The sequence below is a fragment of the Hibiscus syriacus genome, unplaced genomic scaffold (assembly GCF_006381635.1).
Source record: "Hibiscus syriacus cultivar Baekdansim isolate YM2019G1 unplaced genomic scaffold, ASM638163v2 tig00111105_pilon, whole genome shotgun sequence".
NCBI classification, from domain to species: Eukaryota; Viridiplantae; Streptophyta; class Magnoliopsida; order Malvales; family Malvaceae; genus Hibiscus; species Hibiscus syriacus.
In genome coordinates this window covers 3,093,371-3,115,035 of record NW_024062987.1, presented here as the reverse complement: position 1 = coordinate 3,115,035, position 21,665 = coordinate 3,093,371, and the positions used below count along the sequence as shown (strand labels likewise).

At 34.8% G+C, this 21,665-nt stretch overlaps 1 protein-coding gene across 1 annotated transcript; it reads right to left on the bottom strand.

Annotated features, from left to right (window-relative positions):
- Positions 1-417: 417 nt before the first annotated feature.
- On the bottom strand, positions 418-8,957 carry LOC120154142 (serine/threonine protein phosphatase 2A 57 kDa regulatory subunit B' beta isoform-like). The gene is made up of 3 exons (XM_039165958.1): positions 8,447-8,957; positions 1,890-2,920; positions 418-838 (listed from the first exon to the last, which is right to left on the bottom strand). The coding sequence occupies exons 1-3, from the start codon at positions 8,574-8,576 to the stop codon at positions 515-517; spliced, it is 1,485 nt and encodes a 494-aa protein (XP_039021889.1). The 5' UTR covers positions 8,577-8,957; the 3' UTR covers positions 418-514.
- Positions 8,958-21,665: the final 12,708 nt, after the last annotated feature.

The following is a 21,665-nucleotide window of genomic DNA, read 5'->3' as shown; positions in this document are numbered from 1 at the left end:
TTTGTGGAAGGGTCTGCTGTAGGGAAGAGGGTCATTGAAACAGAAACCAGAGGATAGGGCTCATCAAGGCCGTGGATGTTGCTCATAATTTGCATAGACATCTTTATTTCTTTCCGACATGGCTGATTGCTGGAATTAACTTGAGTATCAAGTGCAAGTGTTTGAATTAGTAAAAATGAACTCAATTAATGAAGGATACTAAATACCATTGTTATCTGCAGCATCTTTTAATCCTAGAAAGAATGAACAATTCAACTAGTGCTGTCGAAAAATGAAAATTTCTAATAATTTTCGTGTTGGATGAACAAATAGCTTGACAGTGTTTTACTAACCAATTCAGTACATTTTAAATTACATTTGGCGCTGCTCATTCTCAGTTATCCTCAATGATCATCTTGAGTTTAAAAAGAAATTGAAAAATGAGAAGAAAGATGCAATCAACATGGAGAAGGGAACAACAGCAATGCCATCATATCAGCATCCAATCATCGACAGATCAATTCTGATTCATCTGTTACACTGTAACCATATCGTCTTCCCCTCTCTGTGCTGCTGCATCCGCCAGTTTTTTCCATGTCATTTCTCGTTGCTCTTCCACCACTTGGGCTCTGGCCGCTTTCTCTTCAAATTGTCTCTCGCACTCGTCGAATAACTCAGCATCCATTTCCATGAACATCTTTTGCACATTCACAGTCAATCCATGAATAGCCTGATTCCAATGATTTGGAATATTCTTCTCCAATGCCTCGAAGATGATCGTTAATATCACCTGCCGGTTTTGGGCAATTAAGCTCACAATGTGCTCATTATTCCACAAGAAGAGGGCTCTTTCAGCGACCTGCAGCACAAATCGGTCTTAGGAAGAATTCTGAAGGCAAACGCTAGTTTTAAAGCAGTCAACATGTAGCAATCCATTTCCTCTAGCAATTCTAAGTTGTGATGAGCACGGCAGAAACCTCACTAAATGAAGCAAATAACCAATAACTCCAGATGTTGAACTACACCCTCCTTTGCAAAAGGTAATCCATTGAGGGAGAAACTTAGCTCAATGAGAACCGGTTAATAACTATTCAACCATATACTATTAAGGGAAAATGCCACAAAAAGGCTAAAGGAAAAAAAGGAAATAAGTAAAAGGATGTAGGAGAGAAAACAGTAAGGTATAATCACCAGACTGAAAATTGTGATTAAGGGACACATGATGATGTTACAATGTGTAATTATATCAAGATTAGCATCAATGCAAGAAACTAAATTGAATGCACGGGAACAACGAAAAATTTCCAAAGCAACCACAATTTGATGTTTGGACCAACATATAACAGTTCATAAACTCTTAAAGTTAACTGATCATGAGTGTAAGCCGGAAGTCACAGAACTCCCCACCTCCCTCACCCCAGCTTTTCAAATGAGTCTTGGCCAACAGAAAACCATGCCAAAGGATCCCAACAAGCATAGATAAGCTACACCGTGGGAGAAAACTGAAAAGAGAGAAGTTACTGGAATGTAAGCAGAAATGTAAAGGGTTCAAATCATATATTGCTCCAACTCTTAATTTTGTTTAGAAACAATGCAACAGCCATCAGAAGTTATTAAACACTGCGTATGTAGCATCTTCCCAGAGTGCCAATGGTTATGCTTCGCTAATGAGAATCCCATTCCACATTTAGAATCACAAGTTAGATACAAGCACCAAAAGGTTAGGATAAAAATATCAAAAGCTGATAACAATTGGACATCAAAATCATTGTTAATACAATTCTAGGAACAAATTGACATTCCACAATTCTGAATACTAGTGGTTCCTAAAGGTGTATGACAACACAGACTATTGGAATTTTGCAAACCCAAAATGACATATTTAAAAGAGATAAGTCCTTATATGTTACCTGAAAATGAGAGCTATTGAGGCAACGAGCGATCTGTCTGAAAAGAGGAACCACACATCGTTGGAACTCAGCAGGCTGAGTTGCTTCAAGTACTTCTTCAAGTTCTCCAAGGAAAAGAACTTCCTTTTGACAATTAGTCAAAGGCCAATACTTCAACAGCCCTCTAATAACAGTGTCAGCCAACTTATAATCCTTCTCAACGAACTGAATTATACAATAAGACAACTGCCGGTGGTACATTGCCACAGATTTTGGCTTATGCAAAGGAATCAATGCTCTCACTAGGAACAACTTATGTTCCTCTTTCATGGGCAAAGCAAAGCCATTAATAATACTTCCAAGAATCTCCAAAAGCTCCCCAATCCCGCTATGCCTCTCTGTTTCGTATATAAACCTATAGAAAATATTGTTTATGGCTTTCCTAATAAATGGGCGATGGACCATGAATTTACCATAAATCCTATGAAGAATCGTTTTCAAAAACTCCCTTTCTCTATGATCCTCTGAATCAAACAAATCAAGCAACTTCAAAACAAACGAATGATCAATGTATCTCTTAGCAGCCTTAGTGTCTGTATCCGAAGATACCAAATATCTCAAAAGAAGCTCGTAGACAATCGGTAAATGCAGCCACGAGGGCTCCAAGTAGCCTTCATCTTCTTCAGGATCCGTTGCTTCTTGGCCAGTGTTCTCGTGAGACGTCGGAGGGAGGCATCGGAAAATGTTGACTCCGATCATTTTAATCATTTCTTCCTGACACACATCCGATATTTTACCCGAGCCGGATTGGATGAAATCTACGAGCTCCAGCAGTGTTTTCCGCTCGATTTCTTTTTCACGGGCCGACTTCAAGGTATCAGAGAAATCGAATTGGAAGCAACAAATCTGTAATTTTCTCAGGAACAAGTTCTGTCTCTCGGAAACGGAGACTTCACGGAATGACGGCAAGGGTTCCACGATGTTCATCAGTGGTGAGACGAAAAGGATGTCGGAGTTCTGGGCTGGAGCAACGACGGCATTGGAGTTTGGACCTGATGTAAGGGTCCGAGACAGATGATGCTGAACTATCAGATTGTATCTTGATGGTGTTGAAATACCATGAATTGACAGATCAACGTAAAGACGAGAATTGATTGTGACATGTTTCTCATTAGGTCGTTTTGAGTATGTTTCAGTCTTTTGGTCATAACTTTGGCTACAGGTGTCAAAATCGCGCATAAGACTCCAATCCGGAAAGCTCTTTTCGACGCGCACGCTCTCCACATTGAGCTACGCTCCATGTGACCTTTTTTTTAACCTCAAATTCTGTCGTTTTCCCTTCCGAATCACTAGATTTAGATATTTTTTACTATTTATGGTAATATTTCGATTATCAATTAAGAAGTCAATTTAAATCCGATTTAGGCCGGATTTTTTGGAGATTGCTTATTTTATTTCAAATTTCAATTTAGAGTGATTTTCGGAATTTTGCTATTTTTGGCAAAATTCGAATAAAGACGATTTTTAGCTATAACAGTCCGGCTTGTGGACTGATTTTGGATGGTTTGAATTTATAATATTTTATTAAACCCTAGAGATTTTTTTCTCTGGTTTTTTTGGGTGAATTTTCTCTTGTGAATCATTTGTTGGAGCGCTTGCAAGATAATCACTATTCTGTCTGGCGTCAGTTGGTGTAAGAGCTTCAACATCTTCCTGGGAAATTTCACCAGTTTCAATGGCTGGAGGTCGTGGTCGTGGTCGTCGTGAGCAGGTTCCGAATGAAGAAGCCCAATGTCGTGATCGCAACGTTCAGGATGTGATGATTGTGGATTTACAGAGGCAAGTCGCAGAATTAACCCAGCGCCTGGCGACACAGGATTTCGAGGATCGTGAGGCCTCTGATCACGATACCAATTCCGCTTTCGAAAACCCATATCACAATCGTGCTCTATTCCGGGAACACCGTGGTCAGGAAGAGCGTCATAGAGACCTCGGTTTTCGGGTCAATCTCCCTGAGTTTTCTGGTACGTTACAGGCCGAGGGATTCGTGGATTGGATTAATGAAGTAGAGCGTATTTTTGAATATAAGGAAGTCCCCGATCGTGTGAAAGTGAAACTGATCGCCATCAAACTCAAGGGTAGAGCATCTGCGTGGTGGGAACAGTTGCGACGTTCACGAGAAAGACAGGGCAAGGCCAAGATCATTGATTGGGAGAAGATGAAGAAGAAGATGAAGGGTCACTTCCTTCCCTTCGGCTACACGCAAACCTTGTTTCAGCGACTTCATGCGTTGAGACAGAGCGCACGATCAGTCAATGATTACACGGAGGAGTTTTACCAATTGATCGCCCAGAATGATTTATCTGAGACGGAGGAGCAAATGGTGGCGCGGTATTTTGGGGGTTTACGCCAGCCCTTACAAGATGTTCTCAGCCTTCATTCACTGTGGAGTGTTTCGGAAGCTTACTAGCGTGCACTTGCTGTTGAAAAACAGCAAAACAGGATACCAGTGATCAGGAACGATCACAACAGTCGACCAGTTCGTCCTCAGGATTCCCCGTCCTGCTCAACAGCCACCGTAGGGTAATTCTAACCCTACTATTAGATGTTTTCGTTATGGTGAACAAGGGCATAGGGCGACTGATTGCAGGAAACCTGCTAGTCAAAAGGGCAAAAATTTGTTGATTGAGAAAAACGTGGAAGACGAGACTGAGGAGATTGGTGAACCCGTGTATGACGATGATGAGACTGATGATGTGCTGTATGGAGATGGTCATGAGACTCTGGTCGTTCGCAAGAGTCTACTTACTCCCAAGGGCGATTCAGGGGACGATTGGTTGAGAACCAATATTTTCCACATGACCTGCACAGTTGCAGATAAAGTCTGCAAAATGATCATTGACAACGACAGTTGTGAGAATGTAGTGTCCGAGGAGGTTGTCCAGAAATTGCAGTTGAAGACGGACCGCCATCCTAAGCCATACAAGCTGTCATGGCTAAATAAAGGCAGTGAGGTAACAGTTGATAGGCGATGCCTCGTGTCTTTTTCAATTGGTAGAAAATATTTTGATAATGTCTGGTGTGATGTTGTGTCAATGGATGCGTGTCATATATTTTTGGGTCGACCCTGGCAGTATGATCGCAGTGTCATTCATGATGGACGGGAAGAATACATATTCCCTTAGCATCAAGGGAAAAAAGATTGTGTTGGCACCCCGGCGGGAATGACTCACTCTTACCCCAGTAACCCATAATACTACTCTGTTTTCTATGTCCAGGTTTTTAGATGAGATTGAGCATGGCGACGTGGTTTATGCCTTACTACCTTGCGAGAACAATGCAGTAGACGTGGATGCAGATTTACCAGTAGAAGTGCAGCGGCTGCTAGCAGAATTCTCTAACTTGATGCCAGATGATCTTCCTCCTAGGCTACCACCTATGAGGGATATTCAGCATCAAATTGACCTTGTTCTTGTGTCAAGTTTGCCAAATCGACCAGCATATCGCCTCAATCCCAAGGAGGCTGAAGAGTTGCAGCGACAGGTGGAAGAGTTGTTGGAGAGGGGCTATATCCGAGAGAGTATGAGCCCATGTGCAGTCCCTGCTCTGCTAATGCCAAAGAATCAACAGAATTACAGTTAAGTACCGGTTTCCAATTCCCCGTCTAGATGATATGTTGGATCAACTATCTGGTTCTAAGGTCTTCTCAAAAAATTGACCTTAAGAGCGGTTACCACTAAATCAGAATAAGACCTGGAGATGAGTGGAAGACGGCGTTTAAAATGCCACAAGGGTTGTATGAGTGGATGGTCATGCCTTTCGGGCTATCCAATGCGCCCAGTACGTTCATGAGATTTATGCATCAGGTCTTGCAGCCTTTTATGGGGAAATTTGTTGTAGTTTACTTCGATGATATCCTCTTTTATAGTCCGACATGGACTTCACACTTCGATCACCTCTGTGCTGTTTTTGAGATGCTGAAAACGGAGTGCTTGTTTGTCAATCAAAAGAAGTGTTCTTTCTTCACTACTTCTGTGACTTTTCTTGGTTTTGTTGTGTCTATTGATGGTGTTCATGCAGATCAGTCAAAGGTAGATGCAGTCTTGGAGTGGCCTAGACCAAAGACCTTACATGACATCCGAAGTTTCCATGGCTTGGCGTCTTTTTACCGCCGATTCATTAGAAATTTCAGTACTCTGATCACCCCTATCACAGAGTGCCTCAAGGGGCGTGATTTCCAGTGGTCCGAGGAGGCAGAGGCCAGTTTTCAACTGGTCAAGCAGAAGATGACCGAGGCTCCAGTTTTGGCACTTCCATATTTTGACAAAGTGTTTGAGGTAAATTGTGATGCATCTGGCGTTGGCATTGGTGGTGTTCTGAGTCAGGCAGGTCGTCCGGTTGCTTTTTTCAGTGAAAAACTATCGGGATCAAAGAAAAATTATTCCACTTATGATCTGGAGTTCTATGCCATAGTTCAGTCCCTGAAGCATTGACGTCACTACCTAGTACAGAAGGAGTTTATTCTGTTTACCGATCATGAGGCCTTGAAGTACATCAATGGACAACACAAACTTAGTAGACGTCATGCCAAGTGGGTGGCATACTTGCAAGAATTAACTTTCACGCTGAGGCATCAAGCAGGGAGTTTGAACCGCGTCGCAGATACCCTGAGCCGTCGTACCTTACTTCTCACCACCATGAGTACTAAAGTTGCAGGCTTTGAGACGTTCACAGATATGTATGCAGCTGATCCTTCCTTTGGAAGGATATTTCAGGAGGTAACTAAGGGTCACCGTCATGATTTTGTTTTGCATAATGGGTATCTGTTTCGTGGATTACAGTTGTGCATTCCAGATTGTTCATTGAGGCAGCAAATTATAAGTGAACTCCATAATGAGGGACACTTTGGCCGAGATAAGACCTTGGCCCTTATCTCTTCTGACTTTTATTGGCCCAAGTTGACTAGTGATGTGGCCCATTATGTGGACCGTTGTTATGTGTGCCAGCGGTCTAAGGGAGTTATCACCAATGCGGGCTTGTACACTCCCTTACCTGTTCCTGAAGCTCCTTGGTTCGATGTCAGCATGGATTTTTTACTAGGCTTACCCCGCACCCAAAGGGCCTCGGATTCTATCTTTGTTGTGGTTGACAGGTTTTCCAAGATGGCTCATTTTGTAGCTTGCAGAAAGACTATGGATGCTGACCGGATTGCCCATCTCTATTTCAAGGAGATTGTGCGTTTACATGGTGTTCCTCGATCCATATCTTTAGATCGTGATACTAAGTTCATCAGTCATTTCTGGAAGAGCCTGTGGGGGAAACTGGGAACACAGTTGAATTTCAGTAGCGCCTACCACCCCCCAGACAGATGGCCAGACCGAGGTGGTGAATCGAAGTTTGGGAAACCTCTTGAGGTGTTTGGCAGGAACGAAGCCGAAGCAGTGGGATTTGGCATTGCCTCAGGCAGAATTTGCCTACAACATATCAAAAAATAGAACCACATGTTTAAGCCCATTTGAGATTGTCTATGGTCAGAACCCATCCGGGGTGCTGGACTTAGCCCCTATTCCACGTATAGGTCATTTCAGTCCTAAAGCAGATGAGATGGCAAAGTATCTTCGGGGTATCCATGAGCAGGTGAAACAAACCATTCATGAGAGCAATACCAAGTACAAGACTCGGGTCGACAATCATCGTCGTCAGGTACTTTTTGATGTTGGTGATTTTGTTTGGGCTGTATTAACTCGTGATCGTTTTCATGTTGGTGAGTATAATAAACTTAAGGATCGGAAGATTGTACCTTGTGAGGTCGTGCAGAAGATCAATGATAATGCTTACAGGTTGCGCCTTCCCAGCCACTTGAAGACTTCTGATGTCTTTAATGTGAAATACCTGAGTCATTATTTTGTGGATTCTGATGACACTACTCTGAACTCGAGGACAAGTTCTTTCCAACCCGGGGTGACTGATGCAGGGGGATCCGAGACAGATGATGTTGAGCTATCAGATTGCACCTTGATGGCGCTGAGATACCATGAATTGGCAGATCAGCGCAAAGGCGGGAATTGATTATGACATGTTTCTCATTGGGGTCGTTTTGAGTATGTTTCAGTCTTTTGGCCATAACTTTGGCTACAGGTGTCAGAATCGCGCATAAGACCCCAATCCGGAAAGCTCTTTTCGACACACACGCTCTCCATATTGAGCATGTGGCCTTTTTTTCAACCTCAAATTCTGCCGTTTTCCCCTCCGAATCACTAGATTTAGATATTTTTTATTATTTATGGTAATATTTCGATTATCAATTAGGAAGTCAATTTAAATCCGATTTAGGCCCTTTTTTTGGAGATTGCTTATTTTATTTCAAATTTCAATTTAGATTGATTTTCGGGATTTTGCTATTTTTGGCAAAATTCGAATAAAGACGATTTTTGGCTATAACAGTTCGGCTTGTGGACTGATTTTGGATGGTTTGAATTTTTAATATTTTATTAAACCCTAGAGATTTTTTTTCTCTGGTTTTTTTGGGCGAATTTTCTCTTGTGAATCATTTGTTGGAGCGCTTGCAGGATAATCACTATTCTGTCTGGCGTCAGGACCCGACCCAGAATTGTGGGAAATTGGTGGACCGTACCCATATAAATATGCATATGTTGAATTCGATTTGGAAGACTTCCGTTGCCCTCCTTTGATAATTTTCTTAAACATTTTGGACCCAAGAAAGAAACCCTAATAACGATTATGTTGTTGATTAATCGAGATAGGGATTAAAGAACTCGACGGCGACGGTTCTGCGGCTTCACCCTAAGAAAGAGAACTCAATAACTGATCTAACGGTGAAAATGGTTCCTGAAATGATCGGATTATATCAAAGTTGATAGCCCGGAATCTAGAAAGAGCCTTCGGAAGAAGCAGCTCACCGGAATGAGATCAGTTGATCTATCGATGTTGCTACTCCGGCGACCAATAACCGGATGGACCAATTTAGTGAAATAAAAACAAAAGGAAACAAGAAATAAAAAGACAAGAGTAACGAGAAGTGGAGGGTAATTAAGAAAAAGAAAAGCATTTTGAAAAGTGGAGAGAGATGATTTCAAAGACAACCTTGCCTTTACTGTATTTTTATTAAATAAAATTAATTAGTTGATTTTGTAGACTAATCTCTTTTTTACATGGTTTAATTTACCAAAAATCCCAAACTACAACTAAGATTCTAAATTAATCTTATACTTTAAAATGTTTCTACTTGAGTGCACAAAGTTTCAATATTATATTAATAATAAACTTTTCTCTTTAATCTAATCTTCAGTTTAGATATTAGTTGCTAATTCAAATTTGTTGCATTGCATGTTTAAAATTTGTGGGTCAAGTTTTTAGTCCAAGAATAACTTAAATCCGATGTGTTTTAAAAGTAACTGATATTCATAAAATTTATTTCTTATTTGACATGTTAAATTTAAGTTATATGTGTAATAGATACATATATTTATTATTTGTCCGCACATTTTAAATTTATTTTGCATTATATTTTAGTTGGAATTTAACATCATATTAATGATAGTGTTAATAAAAGAACCTGATCCATTTGATATTGATACTATAAAAATTAGATTAGGAAGATTTAGATTAAAAAAAGTCAAGGATGTCTACCGAAATTAATCCTTTTATTTTAAACAAAATGATATATATTTTTTCTTTTCCTTGTGGACGTTTTATGCATGTGGCTTAGGAGTGAATAATCGGGAAAACTGGACTTATAATAAAATACGTGGAAACGACAATGGATTTTATCATGATAATAATTTTGATATTTTGAAATAAAATTCTAATAAAATATCAAAAAATACGAAATCAATACCGATATATTAATATAAAAAATTATATATAATATTGATATAACAAATTTTATATTAAATATTAATATTCAAAGGTTTTGTGTCGAAGGTAGTAGCTAGGTTTATATATTTCAATAATCATATCTTGAATAATATCACTAACTTAAACTTTATTATATTATATTAACCTTATTAAATAGTCGTTAGTGGAATAAGGAGGTATTTAGGCATATTGGTAGACGGAAAACTCTCTTGCTGGCTCATATCAGGGGATTGAAATGGCGTTGGAATATAAGGTGATGGGTTCGATGAAGTTCGTTCGATCAACCGAAAATGAGCTAAGAGGGAATAAATTGACTTTTGAAATTTAGGAAGTAAGGAGAAGAATGATAGGAAAATTTGCATAATGATTTATAGTGGTTCGACTTATAGATCAAGTCTACATCCACCATCTAAGCTCCTCACTCAGGATTTTCCAACAAATCCACTAATTTGTTCTTCTTTTTCAATGATCAAGAGTAACCTTTATAACTCCTAGTTTTTCACTTGGCTAAACTAGAACCAAAACCCCTTTAAGAGATGTGAACAAGAAAACCCTCAAAAGGAAGGTGTTTACAAAATTAAACTCGCTAAAACACACACTATTTACAAGAGAAAGAAAAATAAGAATAAAAAACTCTTCTCTTGTGTTTGATTGCTTGGATAGGTGTTAGTTTTCTTCTCCAAGTTTCCTCAACTTGTTTTTATATGTTGGAATGAGTTACTAGCCGTTGGAAGCTGCAATTCTGCGCAGGGGTTTCGAAATCTTTAAAAGGGATTTTGAAACCTTCATTTAGAATTTTGACCGTTTGAGCAGCTGGTTCCAAAACCTTTGAGGGGGTCTCGAAATCTATAGGCCAGATTTATATTCTGCCTTAGGGGTTTCAAAACCAGACCCAAATTTGCTTGTTTTGCCTTTTAAAAACTTAAAAACTTAGAATTATTTTTGCAACGTTTGAATAAATTAAATTTGGTCCAAAAACATTTTTGCACTTATTTGTTATATCAAAATATTGGTTCTACAATCTCCTCCTTTTTTATAAACAAAACCTTTAAAAATAGATTTTGGGAAAAGTTTCCCCTTAATAAAACATTTAATGAAAAAGAGCAATATTTGGAAAATATTAAAGCTCCTCTATTTTCATTTTTGAAATTGAAATTTTCAAACCCATACTTCTCCCCCTTTTTGTTATATAAAAAATAATTCAAATTTTAAGGTACAAAATAACAATAGAGAGTAAGTAGAAATTTTAACATTAAAATCATTTGAAAAATCAAAAGTTCTCCCTCAACAATTGCATTCCAAGCAAAAATTTGACTGTAATAGCTTGATACTTAAAAGACATTGAATTTTAACAAAGATAAACAAACATTTTAGTAGCACATGAAATTCAATATATCTAAGTCTAATATACTTTATGCAATACCAATTGTTGTATTTAAAAGTATGTGTATAAAACTATAAAAAAAATGTTATGCATTTGAAAATTTGATATCATTTGCAATAAATCACACGCATAAACATTTAAATTAATGTAAAAATTAAAATTTGTAAAAACAAAACATTAAAACAAAATTTGACCAAATTTCATTATGATGAACAAACATTAACGAAAAATCATTAAAACTTAAGAAAAATGTCCATCACAATTCTTTTTTAACATACATGAGATAGAAAACATAAAATCGTTTAAAATCAAAATTCATGCATGCTTAAACCAAATGATCAACCAATTATGCAAGATAATCAAAATAAATTTAGAGATTACCCATTCCATATCAAATGTGGCTAGAAAATTTGAATATCTTCACTTTCATCACCATTGCTCTCACACACCTACAAGAGACATTTAATTGGATTTTGGTATCCAAATTGCTTTGGATCCTTGAAAGTTAGTTTCAATGTCCCTTGTTCTCTTAAGAACCCATAATTGTATAATTTTAAAATGTCTTCCTTTCTTTAAAGGAAAAATATGTTCCAAATGACCATGATAATGGCAATGTGAGCATTTTACCATTATGAAACTAGATGAATTATTTAAAATGATTTCTTTTTCTTTTGTTAAACATTCAAGCTTAACTTTTAAATCAAAATTTTCTTTTTCAAATTTTTCAATTTTCATTTTTGAAAGCTCTAAATCCTTTTTCAAAATTTCATTTTGATTTTCAAAGTTCATTTTTTATTTCAGAAGAAAATCGTTTTTAACTTTAAATTTTGAAATCATTTTCTTGTATTTGGAGTTCATGGTCTCAAACTCCAAACATAATTCGTCATATGCATCTTGTAACTCATCAAAAGAATATGAATCGAATTCATTAGAGTTAGAAGATACCTTGGGCTCTTTAAGAGCCATTAAGCACACAATCTTTGTTTGTTTTTCTTTCTTGTTTCCATGGATCTCTTCAAGCTTATTCCAAAGCTCATTGACATTTGAACAAGAAGAAAATCCTTCATAGACATCGGGACCAAATGCACAAACGACATGTGCATGGCCTTAGTATTTTGTTGAGCTTTCTTCTGTCCTTTTGCACTACACTCCTTTGTCTTCTTCTTTGAAGAACAGTAGCCATTCTCGATCATCTCTCATGCATCAAAATCATTGGATTGGATGAATAACTTCATTAATTTCTTCCAATGGCATTAGTTAGCTCCATTGAAGTATGGAGGCTTGTCAATTGTTTGAGAGTCTTCCATGTAGAATGAACCGGAGGTGGAAGCTAGCTTCTCGGTTGCTTCGAAAATGGATAGAGTTTCTTCAAGGATTGTCTCACGGTTGTTAGATATTCTAATGAGTCAATATCTCATACCAATTGTTGGGTTCGATGAAACTCATTCGATCAACCGAAAATAAGCCAAAAGGAGGTAAATTAACTTTTTGAAATTTAGGGAGTAAGGAGAAGAATGATAGGAAAATTTGCACAATGATTTATAGTGGTTCGACTTACATCCACTACCTAAGGTCCTCACTTAGGATTTTTCAACAAATCTACTAATTTGTTCTTTCTTTTTCAATGATCAAGATTAACCTTTACAACTTCTTAGTTTTTCACTTGGCTAAACTATAACCAAAACCCCTTTACAAAGGATAAGAGATGTAAACAAGAAAACCCTCAAAAGGAAGGTGTTTACAAAATTAAGCTCGCTAAAATATACACTATTTATGAGAGAAAGAAAAATAAGAATGAAAAACTCTTCTTTTGTGTTTGATTGTTTGGATAGGTGTTAGTTTTCTTCTTTAAGTTTCTTCAACTTGTTTTTATATGTTGGAATGAGTTACTAGTCGTTTCTAGCCGTTGGGGTGATTTAGAGTCGTTGGGAGCTGAAAAATATATAATTTTGTATAGGGGTTTTGAAATCTTTAAAGGGGTTTTCAAAACTTTTATTTAAAATTTTGACCATTTAAGCTGGGTGTAACATCCCCAATACCGGGTTAGTAACCAAATTGAAATATTTCAGAATTTGTTGGTCAAAGAAAAATAGTTGAATAGTTCAATGATTTATTTGGGAATATTTCCGGAAAGTTATTAGTAATTATCAAAGGAATTAAAGGGAAAAATGGTCAATTGACAATAAAAGATATTTTATCCCCTATAATAGGATATTAAAACGTGGGAAGATGAAAATATAAAATATTTCATCTTCTTCTTCCTCCTCCCGTAAGAGCTCAAAAGCAAAGGTAAGTTTCTTCATTAGTTGATTATTTGTTCAATTAAAGGTTGGGTTTTGATCATTGGATGATAATTAAGCTTAAGGAAAGCTTAATTTCTTCTAAAACAATAAGATGAAAGGTATAGGAGAGATTAAAGATTTTGAGTTCTTGAATGAAATCTTAAAATAGAGTTGATAAGTTGAATTTTAAGTTGAATTTGACTTGTCATCTATGAGAATAAGAAGTTAGAAGTATTAGAATTAAGTTTGGATAACATGGAAAATTTGGTATGATTATTTATTTCTATATGGAGAATAGAATTTTGAGGTTTAAGATGAAATAAATAGATATAAATTAGTTAAAGTATGTATATTTGAGTTAAGAATATAAAAGGGGATGAAATATGAAGAATTGAAGTGGAAATAGAGAATTTTTGTGCAATGAACAGTAATTTCTAGGCTTGAACAAAAATTCCAGATTGTGCAGGGGGAACAGATTCCCTCCTGAGGGGGTATCGATTCCTCCCTAAATGAAAAATGTAATTTTGGTTCATTAAACTGACTTAAGTTATCAACATCAAGTTTAAGGTTTAGGCTTCTGATAGTTGTTTTGAAATGTTATCTTTATGTAGATATTGAGCCTAAACAAGTTCCAGAATAATCAAAGGATTAGGATTGAATTAAAGCAAAGCTAAGGTGAGTGCAATTTAATTGTACTTAAGTTATCAATCAAACATTGGCTTGCGATGAGCCAGTGACAGAGTTATTATGGTAAGGAGTAATTTATAAAATGTATGTGATCTTTATGTGTGTATGAGTACATGAAAATGTGTATAGGTGTAATATGTTATTATATGCGATATGTGATATTGAATTACATGAATATATGAAAAATATGATATCAACTATGTGATATGCATGATATGTTATCTTATGTGCTATGTAAGGTATATATGAATATATGTAAACAATATATGACATATGTATATGAACAAATGAGAAATTCTATAAGCCATATGAAACAAGCTATGTTATTCTATGCAAAGTGATATGAAATATATGGCATATAAATATGCAACCCATGATACAAGTTATATGATATGAACCTATGTGATTACATGAGAAAGAATATATGTCTATGAGAAGACATAAGAACAAGGTATAAGCTATGTGAATATGTGAAATGATATAAATGATATTGCCCATGTTATGTGATATAAGAGCTAGTGGTATAGTTGGCATGCCAAGAGTCGAGGGATACAGTGGTCCTACGGGACATAGTGGTCCTTTAGGATAATACAGTGGTCCTTCAGGACAATACAGTGGCCCTACGGGATATAGTGGTCATTAGGGACAAATTTCAGTGCCCCTAGTGGGAATTTTACGAGTTGTGGTGACATCATTTGTGCACAACCTTAATGCACTCACATATAATTAGTTCTCACAAGTGTACCATGGGTTGATTAAAGAGATAACCCACAAATATAATATATGTGATGTATATGCTTGTGATGATATGAAATGTTACAGGAATTAATAATGATAAAATGATAAATGATAAACATGTTAATGATTTTATATTACATGATATGTGCATGTATGTATATATTAAAAAGAATAATATATGTTTTGATATGATAAGGTAGTATCAAATATCGTGCATTGTAGAAGTTACCGTTAGCATATAATTATGTTTTATATGCCTCACTAAGTCAACGACTTAGCGTGTGATTGTTTCACGTGTAGGTTCCGAGAAGAGGAAGATTGGTAAAAGTTATGCAAGACAGGTCAGTTTCTCCTTTCCAAAGATCATATCAGAAAAGAATGAAATAGTATGTATTTTTTAATAATGATAGTGGTTTGCATGTAATAAAGATTTGAATTTGATATATTTTTATTGGTTCGTAAAATCATATGATCGAATTTTGTAATGATTTAAATGTGTATTTGTACATGGAAATTTTATACGGATAAAAACTAAGATTTTTATAAATTTATACATATTTTACGGCAGTACTATAACATGGTATCGATTCCCTGTAGTAGGGGAATCGGTTCCCTTCTGACATTCTGGAAAATTTTAACATTCGGGTACTGTTCATTATTGTTCATACGATATTGTTCACTGTTCATACCGTATTTTACTGTTCATCAAACATATATTTTCTTAAATTGGTTATAACAAACATGATTCAACAATATATTATCGTATTTTCTTAAAAAGAGTTTAAATGTCTTGATATTTTGAAAAAAAAGTTTTGAAAAGTTAATGTGACATCTTAGACTCGTATTCGGGTCGGATACGGGTTGGAGTGTTACGTTTAATGGTATTAGAGCTACGGTTTAGCCGATTCTAAGCTAAAAACGATGTCAAAAGTATTTTTAAAAGTATACATGCCAACACAAAGTGAAAAATTTTATGATATGATAGTGTAAGGAGTATACTGTCTTGATAATAGAGTTAAAGTGTTATGTTATATTAGATGTATGATAATGAGAGCTTCCAAAGTGAAATATAAGGCAATAGACTGAAGGTAATAGCATTCACCTGCCCTGGCCAGGTAGGGAGAAGAGCGAAAACCTCAGGGAGTGCCTGTACAAGATTAGCGAAAGATATTATGATGTGTTTTCAATTTTATACTGTTATAATTCATAGAATAAATGTATCGAATAGAGTTAAGAGCACCCCAAGTTCAAGGGTGAATTTGAGAAAGGTTATGTTGTTACAGACCTTTGGATAAATGATATGAAGATAATGTTAGAAGGTGTCAATTTCTCCAAAGTGGAGAAGTTAAATTGAATAGTTTCGTTACTACGTGGATAAGATAGAATATGGTGAACGAATGTCACCATAAGAGCGTTAAAAGATCAAGTGAAGTGGTTATCGTTTATAGAAAAATTCAAGAATAAATACATCGATGACTAGTTTATAAGATAAATGAAGATAGAATATACGAGATTGAAGCAAGGGAATTACACGTGCATGTGTATGAAAGTAAGTTTAATAAGTTAAGCAGATTTGTTGCTAAGTTAATTCTGATTAAGAAGGACACATGTGATTGGTTGTTTAGGGCTTGTACCTTAAATTAAAAGAGTGTTATTGGTTTTGAATTTGTTCTCGTTTCAAGAAATGGCTAGTAGCGCTAAAGCTCTAAAGAGAGATATCTCAGAATAAAAGGATTGGAGAATAAAAATCTTAGATGATTAAAAGAAGTAGTGCTTCATAGAGTTAAGCACCACCAGAGAAAGGTAGATATTCTAGTTTCAACTTTAAACCAGATATGAATTAGTTGTATTCTCTGTTAGAGAATCAAATCAAATGAAAGTTTGACAGACTCCAGCAATAGGGTTTGATCTTGAAGATTAAACAAGGATTTAATTGATAATAAGTCAGGGTTAAAGACAACCTTTGTGAATTGGGTTAAAAGCTCTATTAGAAGTTATGTAAATCAAAGCAGAAAAAATATTCTAAATGGATTAGATGAGTATTGAAATCTGGGGATTGTTGAAACAAGTGGAGAAAACATAAGTATAAGAATGATAAAGAATAAGGTTTTGTGCAAGTAAAATTGACTATCAAAGTCATGAAAATGTGGTAAGGAGTGATAGTTAAGGATAAATATATGTGATATAAAAGAATATGGGAGTAGGAAGGACATAATATGGTTTAGTTATGTATAAGACAAAGGTAAATGGAATGGTTGAATTTGAACCAAAGGAATTGTATTATGGATGAGTGAGAATGAAGGTTTAATAAGTGAAGGAAATAGATGATGAATTATTTTGACTGGAAAGAATATATATATATGGATAATTTGATGAAGGTTTATGTTTTGATTGAAAGAAATAAGTTGAATAATAAAGTAGTGTGATAGTAAATGTATTAAGGCTAAAGGATTTGTATGTTTGACGGAAACTAAGGATTGATAGAAAAGTTAAAAAAGATAAAGAAGGAAAAAAATATAAAAGACATGAAAGAAATGTAAAAGCATAAGGGAAAAATGTAATGAAAGAATTAAAGTAATGAAGTGAAGTTTATGATTGCACGAAAGATTTATTGAAGATGTGATATGTAAAAAGGAATAGTAGACGTGTAAATAGTATTGTGTATAAGTAAAAGTATGGATATGATAAGGGATTTGCATTATAGATGGAAAGAGTTAGCAATGGCTAAAAAAAGTATGTGATGGAAATGTATTGGAATGATAAGATATTGTTAGGTTATGATAACCAAATATGAAGTGAATTCGAATACAATGTATATTTTAATTATATAATGTGATGTAGTGAATAAGATAAGGATTTGAATGTTCCAGAGAATATAAAGAGTAATAGAAAAGTTTGAGAATGAGTATGCCGGTGAACAATTTATAAGATAAAGGAAGTTATAACGTTTGATTTTAAAACAGATGAATAATACTGTGTGTGAGTAAAAGTCCGAGTTTGACAAGTTGAGTAAGATACCGTTGAGGAAAATTTTAATGGAAAAGAAGGTATATGATCAAGTTGATAAGGATTGTACCTAGATTAAAAAGTTAAAGATTGTGTTCAAGAAATTGAATGAGCAATTGAAAAATGTTAGAGGATCTTCACTATTCTAAAATGAAGAATTTTGATGAAATACTTTAATTGCTATGCGGTTGAGCTAAAATATGGTAAACAAATGTTATAATGGAATAATAGAAGATTCATTGATGTGAATATTGTTTCGGAAAAAGTTTAAGAAATAGGTACGTCGGTGATTATTTTATAAGATGGAAGACGTTGAAATGTTGAGAGTGAACAAAGAAAATTTCATGATGTATGAGAATGAATGTGGATTTGATAAGTTAATTATGGTTGAGATAATTCTGATTGGAAAAAATATATGATTAATCGATTAGGGTCTGTGCCCTAGATTGAACAATTGTTATTAAATAGCTGCAAGAGTAAAGGTGATAGAATAATAAGATTGGAAGAAAAGATAAAGTGAATTAATCAAGTATAATATGTATCTGGATATGGTTATGTATTTTAATCATATAGATATGATGAAGGCAAGGAGATGAATATTTACATGTTTAAAAGGGAGGTTTGAGGAAAAAAAATACCAAGTACAAGAGATGGTAAAGAATGAGGTTCTATATAAATGAAATGAATAGAGTATAAAAACACTGGTGAAAGATATGATTTAGTTGTAGAAGAGAGGATCTTGATTATAGAAAGATGGAGTTTAAAGGATCAGATATGATAAAGATTATATGAAAGTTTAGATGATAAGTTCGATATAGAACTATGAAAAGTGTGCAAGGTGAAGTGAAAATATTGTTTGATTCTATAAAGTATATGTTTAATCACATTAGAAGAAGATTTAAGTTAATACCTCTTGGTTAAAAAAAGGGTGATTATTCCTTGAACAAGTACGTGAGATTATATGAAAAGACTTTGTGTATTGTAATATAGAAAAGAATTAAGGAATGAGTAAAGATTTTGTTTATGGTGTAAAGCAATTAAAGAATGATGAAGGAAATCAATTGATTCATAATATTGAGTAGTAAGGAATGAATGTTAGTGTCTACGTGATGAGTGATATTATATGAATTTTAGAAAGATCAAAAGAAAATGCATAATCGAAGGAGAGAAAAGACAGAAATGGATATGGTTACTGGTTACGGTTTATATGATAAACGAAAGTAGATGAATGAATAGGGGAAAAAGTTAGTTGAAGAACTAAAGGAATGAAAGATTAAATAAAGGAAAGATTAAATAAAGGAAAGATTAAATAAAGGAAACAACATGAGAGTATTAAAATATATGTCATTGTAAAAGTGCGCAATGAAAATTCGAGGACGAATTTTCTTAAAAGGATGGGAGATTTGTAACATCCCCAATACCGGGTTAGTGACCAAATTGAAATATTTCAAAATTTGTTGGTCAAAGTAAAATAGTTGAATAGTTGAATGATTTATTTGAGAATATTTCTGGAAAGTTATTAGTAATTATCAAATGAATTAAAGGGCAAAATGGTCAATTGACAATAAAAGATATTTTATCCCCTATAATAGGAGATTAAAACGTAGGAAGGTAAAAATATTTCATCTTCTTCTTCCTCCTCCCGTAAGAGCTCAAAGGCAAATGTAAGTTTCTTCATTAATTGATTATTTGTTCAATTAAAGGTTGGGTTTTGATCATTAGATGATAATTAAGCTTAAGGAAAGCTTAATTTGTTCTAAAATAATAAGATGAAAGGTATAGGAGAGATTAAAGATTTTGAGTTCTTGAATGAAATCTTGAAATAGAGTTGATAAGTTGAATTTGACTTGTCATCTATGAGAATAAGAAGTTAGAAGTATTAGAATTAAGTTTGGATAACATGAAAAATTTGGTATGATTATTGATTTTTATATGGAGAATAGAATTTTGAGGTTTAAGATGAAATAAATGGATATAAATTAGTTTAAGTATGTATATTTGAGTTAAGAATATAAAAGGGGATGAAATATGAAGAATTGAAGTGGAAATAGAGAATTTTCGTGCAATGAACAGTGATTTCTGGGCTTGAACGAAAATTCCAGATTGTGCAGGGGGAATAGATTCCCCCCTGAGGGGGTATCGATTCCCCCTAAATGAAAAATGTAATTTTAGTTCATTAAACCGACTTAAGTTATCAACATCAAGTTTAAGGTTTAGGCTTCTGATAGTTGTTTTGAAATGTTATATTTATGTAGATATTGAGCCTAAACAAGTTCTGGAATAATCAAAGGATTAGGATTGAATCAAAGCAAGGCTAAGGTGAGTGCAATTTAATTGTACTTAAGTTATCGATCACACGTTAGATTGCGATGAACCAGTGACAGAGTTATTATGATAAGGAGTAATTTATAAAATGTGTGATCTTTATGTGTATATGAGTACATGAAAATGTGTATAGGTGTAATATGTTATTATATACGATATGTGATATTGAATTACATGAATATATGAAAAATATGATATCAACTATGTGATATGCATGATATGTTATCTTATGTGCTATGTAAGGTATATATAAATATATGTAAACAATATATGACATATGTATATGAACAAAGGAGAAATTCTATAAGCCATATGAAACAAACTATGTGATTCTATGCAAAGTGATATGAAATTCTACTGCATGTGAGGGGATGAGAAAGGAAGTGTATTTCTCAGTTCGATCCGTTCGCGTGGCTCATCAGTTGGTCGAGGCCTTTATCCCAAATGACCTCTGACAGTTCTATGCGATGAAGGCGCTCCTCCCTGTTGCAACAGTGGCAGAGGTGGCTTGGCAGAGCACACACGGGTGTCCTTGCTTGGGTACAGTCGACGTGTCGCCTGGTGGGAGCGACTAAGAAAGCGTGGGGACCAAATGAGGGCATGTTGTGGCCGTGTATCATCAAATGATGCGTTTGGGAGCTCAGTGTGTACGCACCAGAATGTCGACGGTTGAGCTTTGTTGACGGTGGCAATTGATGAGGCATTAAGTTAAAACCTTAATCTATGTTGCATTTGGGCCGTTGAATCTTAATCTATGTTGCATTTGGGCCGTTGAATTTAAAACAGGTCTAAATAATAGATAAACAGTTTCACACATCTCATCTCATAGATTACAAAAATCCTAAATGTTACTCCTATTGGATGGGCCCACATCTGATGTCTAGGAACAAGGGGCGGTGGATCTGAAGTTGAAAACCCTAATTGCTTGCATTTTGCATATGCAGGCTTTGTCTGGGCCAATTCCGGTTTTGAGTTGCTGGTTGGGCATTATAATGACTCTTGGACTTCATTTGGTTAATTTTGTAATATTTGGGTGTGCCAATATATATATTAGTATTTGTTTTTATTTATAATATTAATATATTTTTATGTATTTATATTTAATAAGTATATATTGTATTGTACCTAACCTAAACCTTTATAACTATGTACATATATCTTAATATAATTAAAAATAACATAATAATTATAACTAACTTCTAAACGTGTATATTATTATAAACAACAATCAAAATACATATGTTAAATAATAATAGATATTAATCTTTAAATATAATTATCACCTGATCAAAAATAAATCTAATTAAAACTTATAAATAATATTAATAAATAATAATAATGATAACTAACACAACAACTGAAATGATAATTAAAAACATTAAAACAATAATAACTAAAACGATGAAATTTTATTTGGAACCCGAACTATATATCGTATCTACAAATGGTATGTCCATTAATAGTAATAAAATCGTTTCTAAATGTTCTGATTATCTA

What these genes read in the sequence shown, in the direction of transcription:
- LOC120154142 (XM_039165958.1), bottom strand. Translation starts at nt 8,576, where the DNA reads ATGTTTAAGAAAATTATCAAAGGAGGGCAACGGAAGTCTTCCAAATCG. An exon ending in TCCTGACGCCAGACAGAATA is followed by an intron (nt 2,921 to 8,446) that starts GTGATTATCCTG and finishes CCCTTACATCAG; the next exon opens with GTCCAAACTCCAATGCCGTC. An exon ending in TCAATAGCTCTCATTTTCAG is followed by an intron (nt 839 to 1,889) that starts GTAACATATAAG and finishes TTTGTGCTGCAG; the next exon opens with GTCGCTGAAAGAGCCCTCTT.